Genomic DNA, 26104 nt, shown 5'->3' with positions numbered 1-26104 from the left:
GGAATTAGCTCTTTGGAATGAAAATGATTACCTATGCAAGAATTTCATTCTGAATGGGTTAGCTGATGATCTCTATGATTATTATAGCCCATATAAGTCTGCCAAATTAGTTTGGCTAACTCTGGAAGAGAAGTATGATACTGAGGAAGCTGGGACTAAAAAGTATGTTGTTAGCCGCTACCTCAAGTATCAAATGACTGATGATAAATCAGTAGAGTCTCAATCCCATGAGATACAGAAAATTGCTCAAGAGTCATACATAGTTGTGATAACTGAGATCAATATGATTGGAGGATCAGATGGATGGTGGGTAGACACTGGCGCCTCCTGCCATGTCTGCTATGATCGTGCTATGTTTAAAACATTCACGAATGTTGAAAATAAGAAAGTGTTGCTGGGTGATTCCCACACCACTACTATTGCTGGAACTGGAGATGTTGAACTGAAGTTTACCTCTGGAAAGACTTTGATTCTTAAAGATGTGATGCATACTCTAGAGATGAGAAAGAATCTGGTTTCTGGTTTTCTTTTAAACAAGGCTGGGTTTACTCAGACCATAGGTGCAGATTTATTTACTTTGACCAAGAATGGGGTATTTGTAGGGAAAGGGTACGCCACTAATGGCATGTTCAAATTGAATCTTGATATTAATAAAGTTTCTCCTTCTGCTTACATGCTGTGTGATTTTAATATCTGGCATTCTAGACATTGTCATATAAATAGTCGTTGCATATCTAACATGAGTAACTTAGGTTTTATTCCAAAGCTATCTTCAAATCACTTTGAAAAATGTGTTTTTTGCAGTCAATCTAAAATAACTAAGAAATCACATAAATCAGTAGTTAAAGAATATGAGCCATTGGATTTAATACATTATGATATATGTGAATTTGATGGAACGTTGACCAGAAATGGAAAACAATATTTTATCACTTTTATTGATGACTGCTCTGATTATACATATGTATATCTTATGAAAAATAAAAGTGAAGCGCTTGACATGTTTAAGTTATTTGTAACAGAAATTGAAAATCAATTCAATAAGAAAATTAAGAAACTTAGAAGTGATAGAGGCACAGAGTATGATTCCAGTTTGTTTAATGAGTTTTATAATTTGCATGGAATCATACATGAGACGACTGCTCCATATTCACCTGAAATGAATGGTAAAGCTGAAAGAAAGAACAAAACTTTTACAGAATTAGTTGTAGCTACTATGTTGAGTTCTAGTGCAACAACTTTTTGGTGGGGTGAAATTTTATTAACTGTTTGTTATGTGCTAAATAGAATCCCCAAATCAAAAAGCAAGACATCTCCCTATGAGATATCAAAGAAAAGACAACCAAATTTGTCTTATTTGAGAACTTGGGGATGTCTGGCCTATGTAAGGATCCCAGACCCTAAGAGGGTTAAACTTGCAAGTAGAGCCTATGAATGTGTGTTCATTGGTTATGCTATTAATAGCAAAACGTATAGGTTTTATGACCTAAACGCAAAAGTGATCATAGAGTCAAATGATGCTGATTTTTATGAAAATAAATTTCCTTTTAAATTAAGGAATAGTGGGGGTACTTCATCCAGTTATCTTCCTGCTATTAGTAGTGAAAATCTTGCACAACCAGAACCAAATATAGAGCCTCGAAGAGGTAAGAGAGCAAGAATTGCTAAAGATTATGGGCCCGATTATATGGCTTATACATTAGAGGAGGATCCATCAAACCTCCAAGAAGCTTTGTCTTCTTTGGATGCTGACTTGTGGCAAGAAGCCATTAATGATGAGATGGATTCTTTAGAATCTAACAAGACCTGACATTTAGTAGACTTGCCTCCTGGTTGCAAACCAATTGGTTGTAAATGGATCTTAAAAAAGAAACTAAAACCTGATGGTATTGTGGATAAATACAAGGCTCGCCTTGTAGCCAAGGGTTTTAGACAAAGAGAGAATGTGGATTTCTTTGACACCTTTTCACCAGTTACTAGAATAACATCTATTCGGGTGCTAATATCTCTTGTTGCTATTCACAGTCTAGTGGTACACCAAATGGATGTTAAAACTGCTTTTTTAAATGGTGGATTCGAAGAGGAAATCTATATGGAGCAACCTGAAGGGTTTGTGATTCATGGACAAGAAGATAAAGTCTGCAAGTTAGATAAATCTTTGTATGGTCTAAAACAAGCACCTAAGCAGTGGCATGAAAAGTTTGATAACTTAATAGTCTTGAATGGGTTTAAGGTGAATGAAAGTGACAAATGCATTTACTACAAATCTGTAAATAATATTTGCACTATAATATGTGTATATGTCGATGACCTTCTCATATTTGGTTTAAATATTCATGTAGTGAACGATGCGAAATCATTGTTGTGTAACAACTTCGATATGAAAGACCTCGGAGAAGCAAGTGTAATCCTAGGTATTAAGATTACTAGGTCAAAAGAGGGAATTTCTCTGGATCAATCTCACTACATTGAGAAGATCTTAAAGAAATATGATTACTTTGACTGTAAACCTGCTAGTACACCATATGATTCAAGTGTAAAACTTTTTAAGAACACTGGTGAAGGTATACAACAAACTGAGTACGCAAGTATCATTGACAGCCTTAGGTATGCCACTGATTGTACTAGACCCGGCATAGCCTATGTTGTGGGATTATTATGCAGGTTTACCAGCAGACCTAGTATGGAGCATTGGCACGCTATTAAAAGGGTAATGAGGTACCTTAAAAGAACCATAAACCTTGGATTACATTATAAAAGGTTTCCCGCTGTACTTGAAGGATACAGCGATGCAGATTGGAACACTTTTTCAGATGATTCCAAAGCAACCAGCGACTATATATTTAGCATAGCTGGTGGGGCTGTTTCTTGGAAGTCAAAGAAACAGACTATCTTAGCTCAGTCCACTATGGAATCTGAGATGATAGCACTAGCAACTACTAGTGAGGAAGCAAGTTGGCTGAGAAGCTTACTTGCAGAGATTCCGTTATGGGAAAGACCGATACCAGCTGTGTTGATCTATTGCGATAGTACCGCGGCTATTGCAAAAATTGAGAACCGTTATTACAATGGTAAGAAACGACAGATACGTCGTAAGCATAGCACTGTTAGAGAATTACTCTCAACAGGAGTTGTTAGAGTGGATCACGTACGCACTGATGATAATTTAGCAGATCCTTTGACGAAAGGATTAGCTAGAGAGAAAGTCCATAACACTTCTAAAAGAATGGGACTATTGCCCTTACTGCGATAATCATTCATGATGGTAACCCAACCTAAATGACTGGAGATCCCAAGAACTAGGTTCAATGGGTAATAACAAGTTATGAAGTGATATGAGATGAACATGTCGTTATAAGTGAAAGCAGCATGATTCCTGAAGTAACAAGAGGATGAGTTATGAAAAAAAATTCGTAATTCTTAATGAGATCTATACTCTATGTTGAGTGGAGTACCTAGGCTACAGGAGTACTCTTGATAGACTCACCTATGTGAATGTTGAAGTGGGGGCCGCTTCATATGAAATTTTGGGCAAAAATTTCTAGAGCGTTCACTATACCGGGATAGACATGCATGGCCTTTAACACACAGGCTTTATAGAATACACCTATGAAAAGGTTGTGTGTGGTTTGATGTCGGAGATAGAGTTCAAGACTTCGAGTCACTCTAGTAAAATCTGAATCTTACTCACTATGCAAAGGTTCAAGTTGTATGACACCTTTGTTTATGCACAATTTTATGAAATCCTCGAAAATCTTCTTTTCAAATTTCAAGTGGGGGATTGTTAGAACAAAGGATGAAAGTTTGAAAAAAAGAAAGAAAAAAAAAGACTTCAAGTCCCGCATCGCTCAGGATAAACACTTGAATAGTGTTTCACTCCCTATATATAGAGAGCTCATTTCTTCATTTTTCCTTGCCCCAGTTGAGAAGCATATCCTCAACTTTTCTTTCTCCCTCCCATATTTCAGCCAATGCATTTCCGGCAAATTTCTCCCTCTTTCTTTCTGTCGCTCTAAAATTTCGGTTAGCTATAATAGTGGCTTTTTAAAGTCATATTTTTGGTTGGTTATAAGAGTGACTTTTTAAGTCATATTTTTCGGTTGGCTATAAGAGTGTCTTTTTAAGTCATATTTTTCGATTGGCTATAAGAGTGACTTTTTAAGTCATATTTTCGGTTGGCTATAATAGTGACTTTTCAAGTCATATTTTTCGGTTGGCTTTAGAGTGACTTTTCAAGTCATACAAGAGGGTGTAATTCTAGAAAAGGTTCCCTCAGTGCAGTGGGAATCTTATACAATGATTTGGGTTGTTTCATCCTGGGGACTTCGTGGTTGATAGTCTGTTTGCACAATTTTTTGGCAGTGACACGAAACGTCTTAAAGAAAGCGGCATTGTCCGCGACTTAGCCAGTAATTTTTTCGGTTTGCCATAAACTATTGTTACAACAGTGTGCGTGTGGGGGGGGGGGGGGTTGAAGGTGGAACCACCACTTGGTTGATTTCCTCTAAGAAGGGTTGGTCAAAGCAGATGGTGTGTTGTAACACCCCGATCGAATCACACCAGAATGAAAGGGATTCAGAGGCTGTGCAGGTATGAGATTGTACAACTATAGATGAATTAAAAGAATTAATTGGTATTACCTATACCAATAAGATGCATCTACTTTTCGGTAGCCTATTACATAAGAATTCTACAATTAATCGTGATTGGCTTGGAGTAGGTATGGGATAGGTGACCTTCTAGGAAGTTTCCTAGGAAGCACGTGAGTGAGGATAGAACACACTGAAAAATCTCGTATTGGTTTGTGGGGATAGTCATTGTTCCTGGAAGTAGGAGAAGCAGATTGTTGAGGTCTCAAAAAGGGCTACCTATGAGGGTTCTGACCAACAAGGATATTAAGTAAAGTGTCATCGAATGAAGTGACATAGTGTGAGAGCCGCCGAGAAGTCGAAAGTCAGGGATGTTACAAATGGTATTAAAGTAAACCTCTCTCAGTACGATGTGGTTTGAGGATGAACCAGGCGGAAGCTGGTGGGCATGTAACACCCTGATCGAATCACACTAGAATGAGAGGGATCCAGAGGCTATGCAGGTATGAGACTGTAAAACTAAGGATGGCTTAAAGGAATTAATTAGTATTACATATACCAACAAGATGCATCTATTTTTCGATAGCCTATTACATAAGAACTCTACAGTTAAGCGTGTTTGACTTAGAGTAGTTATGGGATGGATGACCTTCTAGGAAGTTTCCTAGGAAGCATATGAGTGGGGATAAAACACGCTGAAAATTCTTGTGTTGGTTTGTGGGGGATAGTCATTGTTCCTAGAAGCAGGAGAAATAGATTATCGAGGTCTCGAAAGGGTTACCTATAGAGGGTTCTAACCAGTGGAGTGTTCTGACCAACAAGGATGTTAAATGAAGTGTCATCGTATGAAGTGTCGTAGTGTAAGAGCCGTTGAGAAGTAAAAAATCAGGGATGCTACACGTGTCGGCTCAGCTCGTCCTTTCCCAAGTTATCATGAAGCTCTTCCAGTTACAGTCTTAAAGCTTCCTCCCTCTCATGAGCCTCTGTCATGGTGGTTAGATGCCTCTCTTTCACCTCCTTTGTCGTGTCTCTGCCTTGGTGTGTGTTTGCTAAGTTTCCTTATTTAGTTTTTGTTGAGCCATATTCTTTTTTCTGCAAGTCTTCTACGACTTTGAGTAGTTGTCAAAAGAGTGGGTTGTCATTTGTTGTGCTCGTGGTTGCGCTGCCATTAAAGTGGTAAGCCCTTCCTTCATACCTGTTTCCATTCCTCGTAGTTACCATGGTGGTTACTCACAACAAATGGTCAATGGGTTGGATAAGAAGAAGAAGCAAGTAGACTCTTTAGTCTAGTGGTTTTGAGTTCTTAGTTAGTATGTGGTGGTCGTAAAAAGGAGTTTTCCCGAAGATCCCACAATGGGCGCCAATGTTCAAGTCGGAGAACACCAGGGAGAAGGTAAGTGGGAAGATTTATTTATTTGTCTCTCACTAGTCCTAGAATTGCTTATGATGTGAGTATGGTTAGTCAATTTATGCATGTTTCGAGTAAAGACCATATGGTTGTTGTGATGCAAATACTAAGTTAATTGAAAGGAGCTCTTGGGAAAAGGTTGATGTTTAAGAAGCACGAGCACATGAAAGTCAAGGGATATACTTATGCATATTGGGTTGGTAACATCACAGATAGGCATTCTAGATCAGACTACTTTACATTTGTAGCAAGCTTTCTTGTAACATAGAAAAGTAAGAAGCAAAATGTAGTGGCTTGGTCAACAACAAAAGTGGAGTATAGAGGGATGACACATGGTATTTGTGAGTTATTGCAGCTTCGAATTCTTCTCACAGATTGGATTCAAACCAAAAGGTCCAATGATACTTTATTGTGAAATCAAGCTACACAAGAAATAGTGAATCATCATATTCAACATGATCGAACAATACATGTCGAAGTGGACAAACATTTCATAAAGAAGAAGTTGGAAGCTAAGTTAGTAGATATATCTTTTGTAAGCTCCGAGGAACAACTAATTGACGTATTGACACATGTATATGCAGGAGCATTTCATAACTCACAAGACAAGTTAGACTCATGAGATATTTATGCACCAACTTGAGGGGAAGTATTGGTGTGAGTCAAGGAGATAATTTGTAAAGTTTCATAATTTACTTTTTATCTTATAATTAGGATCCTATAATTATTCTTATGTTTAGTTACTACAATTACTTAGAAGTAATTAAGATCCTTAGAATTATTCTTACGTACAGTTACTATAATTACTTTAGGACTGTATTTATATACTTGCCTGTACAAAGCATAATACACAAAGAGATAATATTGTTCTGATATTTTTATCTTTTTCTTCAAATAAAATTTATAATTTTCCAAAACCAATTATATTTGAATATCAAGTTTATTTTTCAATTTATTTTTACACAAAAACTATTGGTCAGGTTTAGAGAAATTTGTTTTACACATAACGTTTAAAAAAAAAATTACAAGTAATTTTATACTTTCATCAAATCATAAACTATTCAACTATTATATATGAAAAATTTATTATCTTTTAAAATAACTACTTAAAAGTTATATAATAGTCATTTTTATTGATTCACAATCTAAATATTTTTTAGACTAATAATACATAATCATTAAATTAACTAAAAAAAACTTAAATTCAATAATCATGTCAGTGTAAAAATATTTTTACATTATTAACTAATTAAAAATAATAATCAATAATAATCGATGTTAATATAAACTTTTAATATAATAAATAAAAAATTTATCATATATTTTAATTTATGACAATATAAAATTCTTTTTTTATTTTCTCAAAAAAGTTATCTAACAACATTTAAATATGAAGTTTATTTGTAAAATTACTAGAGCGACCACCCATTGAACTCAATGAAACCAAACCATCATAAAAACAATATACTGGATTATAATTAAGTACAAGAGCTGTATCGCCACACATATCAGATATAGGGAACTTATGTGTGTAACAAAAAAAACTGATCGTTAATTTGCACCCAATTGAAGGACTCTATGTTGCTTTTTTTATCAAAAAACTTTGAAGTGTAATAATAATATAATAGTAATACATTACAAATATACGTATCAGCATGCATTCATAGATACCCATTGAACCAAATAGATAGTGCCTGCAACTATATCAGGTATCAGCTCAGCAGCCTCATATACAACAATACTAGATTTTTTCTGTAATTGAACCAAGTAATTAATCCCCCAAGTAAATGTTGGTATCACAAATTACTATTCATCCATATTCCACCATTTCAGTTTCATGTTTTTCCCTGTAAGCTCTGGTCATATATGAATCTCATCATTGTTGCATAAAATGAAGAATAGAGATATATAATTTGTTTTTCTCAGTTCAAATCAGGTGTTCATTCACATGAAGCTCTGGTTACTTGATTCCCCTGCACCACTACTACACCCAAAAGTAACATTCAGCATCTAAAATAGTTTCAATTGTAAAGCATAATTTGGAAATAATAGAGGTGACTAAGGGTATGTTGGGTTTAAAATTACAAATGTATTTTTTGCAATTCTAATACAAAAATACATGTTCAAACACATAAAATGAGAAGAAAATTTTTATTGATTTGAAAGTAAAAGTACCTTTGATCTCTTCTAACTTTAATCCAAAAATATACTAAGAAACTAGAAACCCACCTCTTGCGTTTGCTTTTGGAGCCACTAGAAGACGAAGGATTAGTATGCCAATTCCTTTTTCTTTGATTTATGAACCAGTTATTTATCTGCTTTAATTGCAAGCCTGTTTCCTGCACCAACCTTGCCTTGTCCTCTTCCTAAAGAACATTCACGAGTGGAACTAAAAGTATGAGCAATCATCGAAGAGACAAATGCGAAGCAACATCAACATATATTATGTAGGTCAATCCTTATTCCTTAGTTAGGATACCTTGGGACAATAATCTTATTCTGTTCCACTCAGTTTATATGACTTGAATAACAGTTATCTCCTCATCATCATTGGCACTAAAATTTAAATTATAAAGTTGAAAGCATTGATGGTCCACATATGACTTGACACAAATAGAGTAATGTAAGTTTTTCAATATACTCTCACCTACTTTTTTAAAATACGCATATGCATGATGATAATTAAGTTGTATACATTTCTTTTAATATTTGAACAAAGCTTGGTGGCATCAAGTACAAAAGCAATCGTAGGTGCTAATGTCTGAACTTACTGTTGGATATGGCCATTTAGAATGTGACTGCCACCAAGCTTTTAAAAGGGAAGTTGTGTCGCCGGGTAGCTTCCCGGCTCTTCTCTTTCGTAGAATTTCCTCTCTTATATCCACAATCTTGTCCTTGTAACCCTGGTCAAGAGCAAGAAATTATGTAAAGAAATCCAACTAGTAAGATAGTCACCCATTGCTGCTCAACAAAAATTTAAAACTATATATTAAGTTGTAATCATAGTTTCTCTTAATCATGACATATAATTAAAGAATTTAATTAGTATATATTGATAATATAGAGATTATTTTATATCATCAATCAATCACAAAATATCATATTTTTTAAAAAATTAAATCTTATCCTAACTATCTTAAAAATCACACATATAATTTGATTGATAATATAATTTTTTTTACACTTGACAATATATAACAATTAAACTCATAATTAAATTCATCATTTATTTCTTCTAACCACAAAATCTAAACGTGTTATGTAAATATCGATTCAGACTATGGTAGTCAGAAGAGATATAACAACTCGCCTAATAAAGTTGGCCAAGTTTTGTGTGCATCCTCTCATAGAGAGAGGCACGGTGCGTAAGTAATTAGGATCGTTAGATTTCTTAAAATTTTAATCAATGGCTGATTTTTTTTTACTTTTTCCTTTTTCTTTTTTTGCTTTTCTTTCTTTTCTTCCTTTGGTACCTTCTGTATCCTTTTCCCTTTCTCTTTCTACACACTAGCATCCCCGCATGGAGGAACCACCGCACCAGCGCAACACTGTGATGACGACCCACCAAGCCGCGTTGACCCACCGCACGACATCAATGAACCACCACATCATGACTACGACAACCATCGCAGTCAACTACACCGCACCACTGCCACATGAGCTAACGACGGTGACACCACTGCAACCACTAGCGACATTGAATGAAGACAATGACGACAACATCAAAGTGCAACGATTCTCCCTTCCATGGCAATGATGGGTACACCTTTTTTCAGATTTGGAAAAAATCGCGAACCACAACCCATTGCTCAGATCTAGAACAAATCATAACTATCTCAAACAACCAGCTCCGATGCTGCAACTACAAGGAGGAAGATAGAGAGGATGAACAAATGGTTTGCACCTTCGGCGACAATGCTACAGACATCATAGACGTCGTGCGGTGGGTCGACGCGGTTTGGGGGTCATTGACGCAGTGTGCCAGTGCGGTGGAAGCTGGTGAGTGGTGAAAGAGAAACGGGACAGAGAAAAGGAAGGATAAACAAGGAAAGTGAGAAGGAAAAAACAGAAGAAAAAAAATAAAAGGAAAAATGGAAAAATATATCAGACATGGATTAAAATTTAAATATATATAACGGTCTCAATTACTTTCTTGCCATGCAACACCTTATAAATAGTAGGTGTGCACGGTGCCTCTCTCTTGGAGAGGACGCACACGAGTTTTGGCCAATAAAGTTACCTTAAAAAAATAGAGAAATTATTAAATTAATGTTTTAGGATTATATGATTTCAACCGATTTCTACATAACACCTAATCATATTTTCTAATTTACAAAAGAAAATAATAATAACTATCATATAAAAATTAGTCAAACTGCGTAATTTCACACCATACAATAAACTTTTGCAAAAATATGTCACGTATACTAGGTTTGTATATTTTTAATTAACTACCTGTTTTAACTCGTGCTTCAGCTCCTGCCTCACACGCTCCATCAAAGATCTTTCAGTCTCAGTGGGAACAAGAGGACCAAAGCTGAGACTATCAGCTCCATCCATGCCTCCTTCGTATAAGTTTGCATTACTCTCTGCCTGATCTTCTTCATTGTCGGACATTGTTGCACCCGTTCCTTCGCCGGGAGATACACCTGTTCATATTGCACCATATATTTAATTAGCTTCATTTTAATTTGAATCTCTATTTTGTATGCATGCACATAATGACCTAGCCTTTACCAAATAATGATAGAAAGATAATGAATTCTATGGTTTCATTCAACAGAAAAATGATTATACTAGTTTAAAATATTTTACACAGTATATAATAATGTATAATAATTTTGTTAACTTTTAAAATAATTATTTAAAATGATTTAAACAGTAATTTGTGATTGATGCGTGTTGCGAGTCTCACATCCAATGGTTAACGAGCCTGTTAAGTGCTTATATAACTGGGTAGGTCATTCCTTTATGAACTGGATTTTAAAGGAACATTTTAGATGTCTGATCAAATTTTAACATGATATTAGAGCCAATTCTGTCTCGTGGTGTGAATGGTGTTGTTAGCTCTCGCTTCATGGTGTTTAACAAGCCTGTTAAATGCTTATATAGCTAGGCATTGCTATGCATGTTCTTCTCCATAAAAATATACATTTTAATATTTTTTCTCGTTAAACATAATATTTTTTCTCGTTAAACAAATAAAAGGTGAAAAACTGTAAAAGTAATGTAGTAGTAATATATTTTTAGGGTGAAGAATTATTAGTCCAAAAACCGGGTTGTTAAGATCGGACTGCACTAACTGGTCAGACCAGTCCAACAGGAAATCGAACATAAGAATGATTTATTAATTCTTGAAACCCGAGCCTACAAATCAAAAAACAGGTATAAAATCGAGTAAATGGGTTCAAATCGAATATAACTAGACATGAGCAAACGAGCCATAAATTCAGAGCAGCTTGTTGGAAAGAGACGTTTTTTCTTCTTTTTTTATTTATTAAAAAACCCAAAAACAACATATTTTGGATTCGCAATTTGAGTCCTTTTGAAGAACTTCACATCCCTCATTTCCAACAATTTAATCAATAGCCATAGACAGCATGTTGAAAGATACATTACATATTGTTAAGCATCAGAAGAATATTGTTTGATATTTTTTTTCTTTTTAGCACATCTCATTTCCTACGATATAATAAAGTACGTTGAATTTGTTTAATAAGTTTAATCAATATTGGGTGACGCAGTAACAAATAATTAATTTTTTAAAATAATATTATTTTCAGTCTTTTTTATAAAAATAAGTCATAATAGTATTAAACATTTTATTACCAAAGTATTAATTAAACATTAGTTGGAACCAGAAATAGGTTCAAACATGCATATATTTCACTTAATATTGCCTATTATATTAAAATTAAAATAATAATACTTAACTAATACCTATTGAAACATGATTAAAACCATTACTTTAACTAGTTCCATATAATTATTGATTCAGTTAAAACTTTCTTAAAAGCTTGAGCAACATTTATTATTTTAAAATTTATAGTTATCTTTTCTTGTAATATGATGAGACTTTTTTTTTCTTTTGATTTTTGTTCACTGGACTTCTTTCTTTCTTTTTCGGATTTAATTTATTCACTCAATTAACTTTTTTGCATCAAGTAACATTATGTTTTTGTCTTCATAGTGAAAATATACCCATCTCTGATCTCGTCCCCTTGGATGAAATTAAGTTCTTAAAAGAGGGAAAGGTTACCACTCCGGGGTTTATGTAGCCTCCAAATTATACTTTTATTTCCTCTCCTTAACTTTTTTATTAACGGTTAAGAATTTTATAATTCCTGATTAATTAATATGGGTAGCATATTATATTATAACATTTATATTAGTTATTTACATTTAAATGAGTTCAATATAAAGTGATATATTTAAGTGAGCCCATTAGACCGCCAGAAAAATTGATATGGGCTTAATGAACGGAAATCAGTTTGGCCCATTAGGGGATAATGAGAACCCTAATATTAAAACATAAGGCATGGTTATGATCCCCAATATACCAAATCAACAAACAGTTTCTCCTCTCCCCATCTAAAGAGAAAACGAAGGTCCCATAAGGAAGAAGGTGATTTGGTTGAGGAAGGTCATTAAACCAATTGTTCGTGACCACTGTCAGATTCCGCTGCATGTTAATCAAGCTCTATGGATCCAGGTATTCCTTAAAACCTCTTGATAATCTGACGTAATGTGTTTTGGTGCTCATTTTGGTATTGTATATGGTTTATTGAATATTCCCAACAAGTGGTATCAGAGCCATCATTATTGTTAGATTATTGGGATTTAAAGTTTTGTTTGATATGTATTATATCTAGATCCTTTTTTAGTTATATGAACCCTAATTTTATTCTGGGGAGAAACCATTTTGATCAATAAAATTGTAAAACCCCTAAATTTATGTGTTATGGCCATTAAGTTTTTCTCCTCTTTAGAATTAATAAAAGGTCTCTGCATTTGATTTAATGGGTTGTACAATTTTTTGTTTGTGTTGCATTTGCTGGCATATTATTCTATTTGGGATAAAGGTTCTACGTTTCTGGTGTTGGCATTTAGTATGTGACACAATTTCATAAATATATATTTTTTGTTTATATGAATCAGTAATAAGACAATAGTCTTTTGTCTTATATGAATAATTTTTTTTTGGCCAACTATTTTTTTTTTATGAAACGGTGATAAGCTGATAATTTATGTTATTCATGTGGTTGGTATAAATTTGTGATAGTATTGTGATATGTTTGTTTCGGGTGCGTAATTAGTTTACCATGATGTAGTTTTTCAAACATTTACTGCTATCACAATTGGGTGCAAATTTGTGCAAATTTAACCATTACAGATCTTTTCCATTTATTTGCGTGTCCTGTAATTTTAATTAAATTGATTGAACCATTATGTTGCTAAAATAACCTCTATTGCGTAAATTAATTTAGTTAAATTGCATGGATGTTAGTATGGAATTATTTATGCGAATTGTGCTCGGCCCAAAGGAAGACATAATTTGGCCAAATAATAACATACCTGCGATGATAAAATATGTGATAATTACTAAGTTTTTTTTTCATGAGAATAATAGTCGGTCCAAAGAAAGGCTATTATTTGTTAGAACTAATTGTCAATATTTGATCATTGCATTGAGAGTACCAATTACAAATTAATTTCTCTGTCCAAAGACTAGAATTAATGTTGTGCTAGGTATCTTGTGATGGATCTGTTATGGGTAATATTTGCATGTCTTGTTATATATTTACTTTATATGACTTTGATTATTTGTGAACATGTTATTATTTTTTGTTCTCTCTTTAGTTAATATTACCAGTGCTGCAAATGTTGTCCAAGTAAATTCTATCCCAATGTTGAATGGGACAAATTTTAAGGTCTGGAAGGACGCCGTAGAAATTGTTCTTGGCTGTATGGATTTGGAATTGGCATTGAGGACAGAATGACCCATTTCCACTCCGGAAACCTCTAATGAGGTAAAAATTGAGAAGTGGGATCGGTCAAACCGAATGTGTCTTATGATCATGAAGCGCTATATTCCAGAGACGTTCCAGGGCTCTATTTCTGAGGGTCAATGTTCAAAGAAATTCCTTGAGGAAATTGAACAATACTTTGCAAAAAAAATGAAAAGGCGGAGACGAGTAACCTTTTGGCTAAACTCATCTCCATGAAGTATAAAGGCAAAGGGAACATAAGGGAGTACATTATGGAGATGTCCAATCTTGCATCAAAACTCAAGTCACTTAAGTTAGAGCTTGGTGAAGACCTGCTCGTGTACTTGGTTTTGATCTCACTTCCGACACACTTTGGACAATTCAAAGTGAGCTATAACACTCAGAAGGACAAATGGTCCCTCAATGAGCTTATATCTCACTGTGTGCAAGAGGAGGATAGGCTGCAAAGAGATAGGACTGAAAGTGCTCACTTGACTTCGACCTTTCAGAATAAGAAAAGGAAGAAGACTGAGGGTGCTGTGGAAGGGACTTCTCAGCAAAAGAAACAAAATAAGGATGAGGAATTTACCTGTTACTTCTGCAAGAAGTCGGGACACATGAAGAAAGAGTGTCATAAGTAGACCGCATGGCGTGTGAAGGAAGGTAAATTTCTTACTCTAGTTTGTTCAGAAGTTAATTTGGCTTTTGTACCTAAAGATACTTGATGGGTAGATTCTGGTGCTACTACTCACATAAGTATGACTATGCAAGGTTGCCTGTGGAGCCGACCACCAAGTGATGATGAAAGATTCATCTTTGTGGGTGATGGCAAGAAGGTTGCAGTGGAAGCTATTGGAACTTTTAGATTACATTTAAAAACTGGATTTTATTTGGATTTGTTTGAGACTTTTGTTGTACCGTCTTTTAGACGGAATTTGATTTCTATTTCTAGTTTGGACAAATTTGGATTTTCTTGTTCATTTGGAAATAATAAAGTTAGTCTCTACCAAAATTCAAATATGGTTGGTTCTGGTTCTTTAATTAATAATCTTTACATTCTTGATGTTGTTAGTTCCTATAATGAAATACTGCAAATAAGTTCACATGGTACAAAATAATAAAAAAATTGAATGAAAATTCAGCCACCTTATGGCATAAGCGTTTGGGCCATATCTCTAAACAAAGAATTCAGAGACTTATGTTGGATGAAATTCTTGACCCTTTGGATTTATCAGACTTTGAGGTCTGTATTGAATGCATAAAGGGAAAACGAACAAACATAAGGAAATTAGGTGCCAAAAGGGCTAAAGGCGTCTTGAAACTAGTGCATACAGACATTTGTGGTCCTTTTCCTACAACTTCTTGGAAAGGTCAAGCATTAAACATTTGTACATTTGTGGTTGTCCAGTTGAGGCACGACCTTATAGGTCATAAGAAAGAAAGTTGGACTCAAGAATAATTAGCTGCTATTTTGTTGGTTATGTTGAACGCTCTCGAGGCTATAAATTTTATAATCCCACCTTAAGATCTCTTTTCGAGACGGGAAATGTAAAATTTCTTGAGGAAGTTGAGTTTGGGAAGTAAGAGAACATAAAGAATGTTGTCTTTGAGGAAGAACCTGTTATTTACAGTGATCAAGTCCCCATACCTATTACTGTTCAAGACACAACTCCAGTAATAGAAGACAATGTTCAAACTATTGACATTGTTTCGAAACAAGATAACAATGAGGTTCCCCCTCAAATACCTTTAGGGCAACCTCAACAACCTCAAGAAGTGTCATTAAGGAGATCCATTAGAGAGAGGAGAAATGCAATCTCAAATTATTATATTATATTTCTCCAAGAACATAAGGATGGTGTTGGTTTAACAGAGGATGATCCAATCAACTTCTGTCAAGCTATGCATAGTTCTAACTCTCAAAATTGGATTGATGCCATGAAGGATGAGATGAAGTCTATGAATGACAATGAATTTTGGAATCTAGTCGAATTGCCTGAATGTGTGAAACCTATTGGTTGTAAATGGATATTTAAAATCAAGAAGGATTCAAAGGGTAATATCGAGAGATATAAGGCTTGTCTAGTTGCTAAAGGCTTTACTAAGAAGGAATACATTGACTATAAAGAAACATTTTCTCTAGTATCTTTAAAGGATTCTTTTGGATAAATTATGTAATTTTAAGAAAATTTGTATAATTTTAAGATCTCCCATTTATTGTATTAAATTATCTTGTATTTTTGGTTAAATTGATTGAAACAACATGTTGCCAAAGTAACCTCTGTTGCGTAAATTTATTTGATTGAATTTACACAGATGTTGCATGAAATTATTCATGTGAATTGTGCTCGGCCCAAAGGAAGACACAATTTGACAGAATAATTACATGCTTACAATGGTAAACATGTGGTGATTATAAATAGTGTGATTTTTCATGTGAATAATGAAATGTTCAAAGACAATCATTATTTGACCGGAATAATCATCATATAAGTTTTCCATGTGAGCAATAGAGTGTCCAAAGACAACCTTTGTTTGACGGGACTTATCACCAATGTTTGATCAATGCATTGAGAGTACCACTTGCAGTTAGTCTTTTTCAATCCAAAGATTGAGGATTAATGGTGCGCTAGATATCTTGTTTGGGTCTTGAAATTTACCATAAAGATTGTTTGTGCATTGCATGTTTGTTGTTCTCTTCTTTTATTGTTGTTGTTGTTACTACTATGGTTTAAATTACTCATATTATGCGAATCTCAAATCTGCATATGTAAAATTTAGAGTTTGAAATTATTTTGTGGGAATCCTAAGGTGATATATGAGTAATATTTGTATGTAACACTAGAAATAGTAAAGCGCATTATGCATTAATTGAAGAGAATAAGAAACTACGTGTTTTCATATCGAAAGTCTAGAAGTTTAGAGATCATTGTATATTCTGACTTCGATTATTTCAGAATGTTTTAATAGCAATCACTTCACATAAGGATTCACATTTGACCATGTTGGTGGAGTTAATATTTTGCTATGAGGCATCATACTAGAATTTATGATGGCTAAATTATTGTAATCGGTTTGCCTGTTGTCGCCAACATCAAGTAGTCATCAGGTGTTTATTGAGACAATATCTTAGCAGTCTTATTAAGGATTCAACCAAATAAAAGTTTGTTGACATAAAGTATTTGGTTGTTAAATAAAGAATCCAGAAAATATAGATTTGCATAGAATATATAGAAACTCATCCCATGCTAGCTGATCCACTTACTAAAGGTATGACACTAAAGTTTTTTTTTTCACGAGCACACCGCTCATGTGGGTGTAATTCCTGATAATACCTTAGTTTAGTGGGAGTCTTACTTATGTTATATATCTTACGGTTTGCAAACATTTTATTATTTGGATTTTCGGCAAAAATAAAGTTGAAGTTTATTATTTCATTATAAGTTTGTGTGCAATATTTGTATTGCATTTTTTGGATTGATCTCTATAAAGAATAAAGTTTGGACTAGTTGGAAATAGACATGATTAAGATCACATTGTATGTAATTTCCATGTCGCTTATCCATATTTGATCTATGTCATCGAGTATGAGTAACGGTGGTGATCATTGAGGCTTAGTCAAGTTAAATTGTAATGAAAACTGCAGTGATTTCCTGTTACTATATGAGATGGACCATATTGTATAAAAAGAGTCTAAAAGTAAATAATATAGGGTTACGCGCCTAAAGAATTTTGTGATATAAATGTCTAAGGTTAATATGAAGCCCGAGTGGGAGATTGTTAGGAATTTTATAATTCCTAATTAATTAATATGGGCAACATATTATATTATAACATTTATATTAGTTATTTACATTTAAATGAGTTCAATATAAAGTGATCTATTTAAGTGAGCCCATTAGACTGCCAGAAAAATTGATATGGGCTTAATGAACGGAAATCAGTTTGGCCCATTAGGGGATAATAGGAACCCTAATAGGTTTAAAACATAAGACATGGTTATGGTCTCCAATATACCAAATCAACAAACAGTTTCTCCTCTCCCTATCTGAAGAGAAAACGAATGTCCCATAAGGGAGAAGGTGATTTGGTTGAGGAAGGTCATTAAACCAATTGTTCGTGACCACTGTCAGATTCCGCTGTGTGTTAATCAAGCTCTATGAATCCAGGTATTCCTTAAAACCTCTTGATAATCTGACGTAATGTGTTTTGGTGCTTATTTGATATTGTATATGATTTATTGAATATTCCCAACATTAACTAATTATAAGGGTAATAAATTATAAAATACAATATATAACATGGAGGATTTGAAGCAAAGATTTATGTGATAGTTGAAACTTACCAGTCAAGCTTTGTAGAGATTGTTCCAACTCCCAACAAGCCATAACAGCTTCCATGGCATGAACACGGACATGTTGTTGCAATTGTTCTTTGAAAGCACAGAGCAGTATAACATAATGCGTCTACAACGAAAATAAGAGCAAAACTTGTAAATTAAGGAGCATCATGTGAAATAATTGAGCCCATTGTCCTGAAAACTAAATTCAATCATGGGAATTCATGAAAATTAGAGAAATTCTAACAATAAAAACACAATTTTAGTGAATTCACCTCTCATTTAATGAGTTTTCTTAATTTTATAGTTTTCAATGGATTTTAATTATTTGATCAAATATTGCCTTGCTAGCCGTCCTTTTAAGAATATCCAAACCAACATTCAGAAGAAGGGAACTGGAGTTATATGATTGAACAGATAAACCATGAGGTGCTAAACTTCAACAAATAATTCTTTTATCTATTTTTTTTTTTTTTTTGCATTGACTTAGTAACAAGCTAGTTAATTAGTACTAATAACTAATAAGGTGGGTCATGATACTCGGTCAATGCACGGCCACTAATAAATTATTGAAAACTTTTTAATATTAAACTCTTCATCATCTTAGCCTCTCTTACTATCTGAAGTGATTATCAAGTTTGAATATTGAGCGCTGAAAATGAATAAACCTGGATTGGTTTATGCGTTAATCAATAAATAGATACGTCAACTGCTATCCAATGGAGGACAACTATAATAGCGAGTTAGGTCCCATGAATTCATTATTATTGTAGTTGGCCAAACAAGTAACGTATACGAGGGGGAAAGAAAGCAAGAAAGCGAGAGCTCCTTCAAGTTGGTATGTGAGAATGATGATCAACATAGTATTCTACAAGAATTCAAGAACTCTTAACCACCACATTAAGTTTTCATCCTAAAAAGAATGAACAAGTGAGACATATGTATTAAGATATATTCTAGAAGATAAAACATAAATGCACAATTTTTTTATTTTTCTGTTTTCCTTATTTTCATAATTTAAAGACAATCTTATTTAAAATACCGTTAAATATTAAATGTAAACACTTCACATAACAGGAATTTAATTTTTTTTTATTTGTGAAAATCAAAAGTTTATCATAACTTACCCATTAAACCAAACCCCCCTTTTTAAACTTGAGTTTATCATGTTGTAGGAGACTAATGTGTTCCGTTAAACCCATCCAGTTCATTCATAAAAACACTCCTTGAATTAAAGGTAACACATTCACGCACCCTTGAATGGCATTATTACTACATTACACCAGAACAAATGGATTCATTTACTCACAAGCCGTACCAACCTCCAACATGTAATTAAAAGAAATGTTACTTTTTTCCCACCCTCTCCCTCTCCCTCTCTCTCTTGTTTTTTTGTCCAATTCGTGAATTTTGCACTGGAACCAACAATTGTATAACTGTTATACCGTAATCGACAAACAGTACCCTTCCTTTTATTGTTTTTCAAAATGTATGCAACAGATTCCGGAAAATCGGGAAAGGAAGGTCGTCTGGGCTTTGCCGAAAAAAGAGAAAAATTATAAAAAATAAAATTGAGACACAAAAGAATTGACCTTTGCCATTTAAGAAAGAGCATTTAATCATACAAAATTATACAATAAATAAAGAGATAAGGTGAAATCAGAAAAAAATAAATAAACATAGCATGATTAATGTGATACAACAGAAGGGGTAGATTAAAATAGTATTACAATATTAATTATTAATATAATTCTTTATCAAAGGCACAAAGAGGTAGATGAAATGACATTTGTCAAAGCATAAGAAATTCACACAAACGAAAAGCAGCTTAATTAACATTTCAAAGTTTAGAAGAAGATAAAAAAAAAACGACAACCGAAAGGAAACAAGCAGGCCCTTAAATCAAATCATGTAACTCCTTTGCAAAGTGAATTAAAGTACTGGAACAGAAAACATTAATTATCAGAGTAGGGTTTATAAATATAGTTGATAATTGATATTATGATATAGAATAATAGGATGTATGATAAAGTTGTAACTTGAACAAAATAATGAACATAATCATGGTTTTAAATTGCGTTTTCGATCGCAGCTGTGATTAGTGAAAAAAATCTTTATATTACTAATAATTATAAGAAAAAAATGTGACCGATAATATCATAATTAAGTCACATGCGATTGCAGTGATTGAAAAATATCTTTCAAAAATGTTATTGATACAATGATACAATCGTAATTGCAATTGCGATGCGGTTACAGTGATTTAAAATATCTTTCCGATGCAGTCTCACGCAATTGCAGTCACGATACGGTTGCAGTGATTCAAAATACCTTTCGGTTGCAGCCACACGCAATCACAGTTGCACAACGCAATTTATAAAACCATGATCGTAATAAGAAGATTGTGAGAGAGGAAGCAAGTGCAAACCATGAATTGATCGAGCTCTTTGTCATCGACGACGCCGTTTCCATTTCCGAGGCCGGAGTACTTGTCGACGACGCGCTGCGACTGCTGAAGCTGCGCGTCGATCCTTGGAAGCTGGTCAACGGGCGTGGCGATTCTCAAGCACGAGACGTGCGCCGATAGGAGCTGGTCGTAGAGAGGGTGACCTAAAATATCTGCTTTGTATTCCGCCAAATCGTCCGCTTCAGAGTTGCTCTCGGTCCGGTTCCGATCCATAGCACGAACGTCGTCGTTTTGCTGCGCCGCCGTCGCGGCGGATTCCGGCTGCAGGTGGAGGAAATTCTGCTGGCGGAGCGTGGCGGCGTTGCTGTTGTTCAACCACGTCGGCGCCCCGCCCGAGAGTGGCAGGAGCCGCTGCATGTCCCGGCTCTGACCTAACTGCTGCTGCTGCTGCTCCTCCGCGAACGGCTGGAACGTGATTTCGTGCGGTAGATGCTCGTGGAAAGCCATTTATAAGCGCTTTCTGTCTGTTATCTTATGTTCTTCGTTTGTTCTCAGAACATTTAATTGGATTTCATAAACTCGCGTCAATTAATTGATCCACAGGGTGATAGATTTCCACTACGACAGTAATAAAAGGATGAAACCAAGGAAAGGAGAAGAGGAGATAGTGAAGTGAAGGAAGAAGGGAAGGGATTAGGAAAATTACTTTTTTCTTTTTCTATAAGAGAAGACTTTGTGAAGTGTTGACACGAAGATCGAGGGAGGGAGGGTGGGATTGGTGATAACGTGGAGGGATTTGTGGTGCCACCTTATTGGAGATTTTTGTGTAATAAGACAAGGCTAGATCAATGATGTTCGAAGCAGCTAATAATGACATTATTATTATTATTATTATTATTATTATTATTATTATTATTATTATTATTATTATTTTGAAATGTTTAGATGACTTGAATGTCTAATTTATTACTTATCTGAATATGTTTTAAGGTTTATTAAGCGTTTTGTAGAAATATTTAAAGGATATTTATTAATAAGATTCTTATATCAACAGAATTCGCATTCTTGTGAAATACAATTATATTATTACTAATTAGACTGTTTTTTGTTGGTTTATTTGTTTGATTATTATGCCAATAGAATAATGCTATTTGTTGCATTTTTTAAACTAATGTTTGGTGTTAGGATATGGTTCCAAGAGAGGACACGGTCTGCCGACGTGTTGTCTTGGTATTCTTTTCTCTTGGAGATAGGCAAAGATATCTTTAAAAATAGTGACAAAAAACCGGTTTTATTGTTTGATGGGAAATTAGAATTAAAAAGATGCGGACTTTTGAGGAGAAATGAATCAGTCCTAAATCCTAACTATCCTAACTTTGTTTTCGTACTGCACAAAATATAATAACAATAATAATATAATAAAATAAGGAAGGGGTCGCACAAGGTGGTCGTGTTTAGGGCAAATAGGGTGGCAATAGGTAATGTTAGGTGCGTCGTAGGGATTGGCGCGAGATTAGCAGTAAGCAAAATCCAAGAATTGTAGGTAGAGCAAAGCGGGAGTTTTACCATTAAGGTTTTTTTATTTTTTATTTTATTTTTGTACTAGAGTAATTTTTAAATTATTTCCAAAAAAGGTAAGTTGTACCAGGTTTAATATATTTTTTTTAACTGTTATAAAAAATTTTACAATTTCAATTTTATTTTTTATTTACAACTTCAAAATCATATATATATATATTTTCAGTTTTTTAAAAAATTGTAAATAATATATATATATATAAATATATTTTCAGTTTTTTAAAAAATTGTAAATAATTTTATTTATTTAATTATTAAATAAATATTTTAAATTTTACTTATTATTAGTTTTATTTAATATCTTGTATTTATTTTTTATATGGTTTTATCTAATATATTATATATTTTTTCAATACATTTTATTTTAAATATTTTATATAATTTTTGAATAATGTTTTATCTAAAATTTATATAATTTTGTACATTGTAATATCTTGTATATTTAACATAATGACAATAACTATCCATACAAAGTAAACGGTTAATATAGTTTTTACTTTTTATGTTTCTCTTTAAGTTGTATTGTTTATTTTATATTAATATATTATAGTATTTTTAATTTAACAACTACTTTTATTACTAAATTATTAAATGTTGTTAATAATAAATTCTTTTATACAAAATAATTAATATTATTTCATAAATTGTAAGTTAATATTAATAACAAAATATTTTAATATTTATTTTAATATTTTATTTTTTTAAAATTTAAGTATTTAAAATAAAACAAATATTAAAAATAAATATTAAATATCATTATGATAGTTTTTTATTTCATTTACAAAACAAATCAAATTGAATAACACTATTAAAAATTATATAAATTTTAAATATATAAAATATATTAAATAAAACAATATTAAAAAATATATAAAATATTATAAATAAAAAAGTATTTAAAAAATATATCACATACTAAATAAAATCATATAAAAAATATATACAAGAGATTAAATAAAACTAACAGCAAGTAAAATTAAAAATATTTATTTAATAATTAAATAAATAAAATTATTTACATTTTAAAAAAAAATTGAAAACAAAACAAAAATAAAAATAGAAGTAAATACAAATTTTACATGTAAAAAAAAAACAAAAACGACTTTAAAGTCGTTGAAAGAAAAAAAAAACTTACGACTTTAATTAAAAAAAAGTAAAAAAAAAAACATAATAAGTAATGTTATAATTTCTTATTAAGTCATAAAACTTGTTACTACTTAATTTCTTTTTTAAAATAATTTGAAAACTACTCCATGCGTACAAATCTAAAAAAAACTCCTCAACGGTAAAAGTCCGAGAGCAAAGCACAACAAAGAACCCTTTATGCCATAGATTATTGGGAAGGGCATAAAGACTAAAAAGGGGTCATTTTTTTTAAAAAAAAATTATCAAATACGGATAAATTTTGAATAATATTTAAATAGGAATAATTGTTAGGATTTTTTTTATCACTTTTGGTTATTAAATCGTAAAAGATTGATTTTTTTATTTTTTTTAGTAAAGTGGTAAAAACTAAATGACTTTAATTTTTTATATAAATTTTTAAAATTTTTTATGACTTCAAAGTTGTTCTATTAAATTCTTTTAAATATTTTTAATTAGTTTTTACATTTATCATTAAGTAAACTAATAATTTCATACAATATTTTTAGTTAATTTATTTGATAAAATTATTTTAATATTAACAAAAATAATAATTTAGTAATAAAATTAATTATTAAAATAAAAATAACATAATAAATTTATATAAAATGAAAAATACAAATTAAATACATTGATACAAGATCAAAAACCACGATACATATCTAGAAGAATTCATTATGAGACATCATTTCACTGTTAATATTTTTCTTACATAAATATGTGTAGTAGTTTTAATTTTGTATTTAAATTTAATTCTTTTGTTTATATTATTTTTTCTAATTTACAAAACAAATGATAATCCTTAACATTAATAGCAAAAATATATAAAATAAAATAATATAAAAAATAGAAAATGTTAAATAAAATCAAGTATAAATTAAAAATAATTTATACTTGTTCAAAATTAATTTATTTTTTTAAAAAAATAGCACAACTTTGAGGTCTTTAAACATTTTACGATTTCAAATAAATAATTAAAAAAATAGAACGACTTCATATAAAAAATTAAAAAATTAAAAATTAAAGTTTGTTCAAGTTTTACGACTTCAATAAAAAAAAACAATCGAATTTTTTGTGACTTCATAACCAAAAGTTGTAAAAAAAACCTACAACTTAATGCTATTTGGATATTAATTCAAAATTTGCTCCCATTTGATAAATTCTAAAAGGAATTATTCCCTTTTGATCATTAGGCGGCCATTGGGAAGCGACAAGTTACTTTTTCAGTTACCTTGCTCATCTAGATTTCTCTTTTTTATTATTATCTAGATTTCTCTTTTAAGGTTCTATTCTTTTTTAATGAAGTATTTGAGCTTCTATTTGGTACAATGAAAAGAGACATGAAAGAATGGAAGAGAATGAAAGTGAACTCATTTGATTAAGATGAATTAGCATGGATCATTAAGCTTGTAGATTAATTGGCATACGAATTCATCTTCTACTGAGGTCGCGAGTATCCAAATTCATCTCCTATTGATTTTGAGTATAGTCCCAGTACTTAAATCTTAATAATATATTTTAAAACATAATATTCATATTTCATCTCTTTAAAGTTAGAAGTAATATTTAAAATTAATAGATAGAGCAGTTATGTATGTGTGTGTTTGTTTCATGAGATTAGTGTGTTATTTATCCAACATTTTAATCTCTTCGATGTTTCTAAATCATAATTAATTGTCTCAACTGCATGGATGTACTTAAAAAACATATTTGCTTATAATTATAAATATCAAACAATCATTAAACAATATATAAATTGAGGAATTAAAACAATTTTATGAAAGGCCTTTTAATTAACATACTTGGCTAAATTAAAAAATTTCTCCTCACATTTATAAAGTTAAAACTTTATAATTATCATAGTTAATTTTAATTCATTCATCAGAGTTTTAATAGTAATAATAATAATTATCAAATTAGAAAGGCAAAATAAAAGCAGCACTTAATAATTAAGCTTAATTGTGATTTTTACCTCAAGGATTGACTTACAATTTCCATTGATCCAAGAGCAGAACTGCTAATCCATTCTAAACTTTGACTTACCTGTGCCTCTGCTTCTTGTCTCATCCGACTATATCGTTGAGTAAGATGGCAAGCATCCTCCAAAGGAACACCATTGATCATTTGTCTCAAAGGATCCAATACCTGGAAATTGAAACCATTGGATTCACTTTTCTCCCCTTATACATGTAAAGATAATGCGAATAATAAATTACATAGATCTCCCTTAAGGATTCCAAATGTCACTTCCTCTGTGGTATCAAAACATAAAAATGTTCCTTAGATTTTCACCTTCTCTGAAGGGTTTCAAGAGTGGCACATGTTTCATCAAAATTAAAAATTTGGGGCTATGTATGGCTTGAAAGTAGTAGGTCAATGCAATATTTAATAACCTTAAGAGATATATCAGTATAATTTACTTTAACATATAAAAAAAAATTGTATAAGCAAATGGCCATATTCTATCTTCCAAACTATCTGTTATCTAGCATGATCAGTTGACACTCATAATCTAGAGATCCACATCAAAGTATTTTAAACATCAATGTCTTGTTCATCTAAACTAAAACTAAATTTCACACTAAAAAGGTCAGGCAAAGTAATATTGAAATGGTGCCCGGTTCCCCATGCATATCATACACAAACAGTAGC

The 26104-nt window shown here is 32.3% G+C and overlaps 1 protein-coding gene across 2 annotated transcripts; it reads right to left on the bottom strand.

Annotated features, from left to right (window-relative positions):
• Positions 1 to 7647: 7647 nt before the first annotated feature.
• LOC100803034 (homeobox protein knotted-1-like LET12) lies at positions 7648 to 21568 on the bottom strand. 2 transcript variants are annotated; one of them, XM_003533831.5, is made up of 6 exons: positions 20753 to 21568; positions 18331 to 18451; positions 10453 to 10646; positions 8769 to 8900; positions 8227 to 8363; positions 7648 to 7981 (listed from the first exon to the last, which is right to left on the bottom strand). In XM_003533831.5, the coding sequence occupies exons 1-6, from the start codon at positions 21236 to 21238 to the stop codon at positions 7942 to 7944; spliced, it is 1110 nt and encodes a 369-aa protein (XP_003533879.2). In that variant the 5' UTR covers positions 21239 to 21568; the 3' UTR covers positions 7648 to 7941. The 2 variants fall into 2 exon arrangements, with proteins under 2 accessions (XP_003533879.2, XP_006587139.1); XM_006587076.4 differs by having other exon boundaries at positions 7648 to 7978; positions 20753 to 21526.
• Between the last annotated feature and the right edge of the window lie 4536 nt (positions 21569 to 26104).

Source organism: Glycine max, chromosome 9, assembly GCF_000004515.6.
Source record: "Glycine max cultivar Williams 82 chromosome 9, Glycine_max_v4.0, whole genome shotgun sequence".
Taxonomy (NCBI): Eukaryota; Viridiplantae; Streptophyta; class Magnoliopsida; order Fabales; family Fabaceae; genus Glycine; species Glycine max.
Note: the sequence above shows the minus strand (reverse complement) of the source record. Positions and strands in the feature narration are given on the sequence as shown.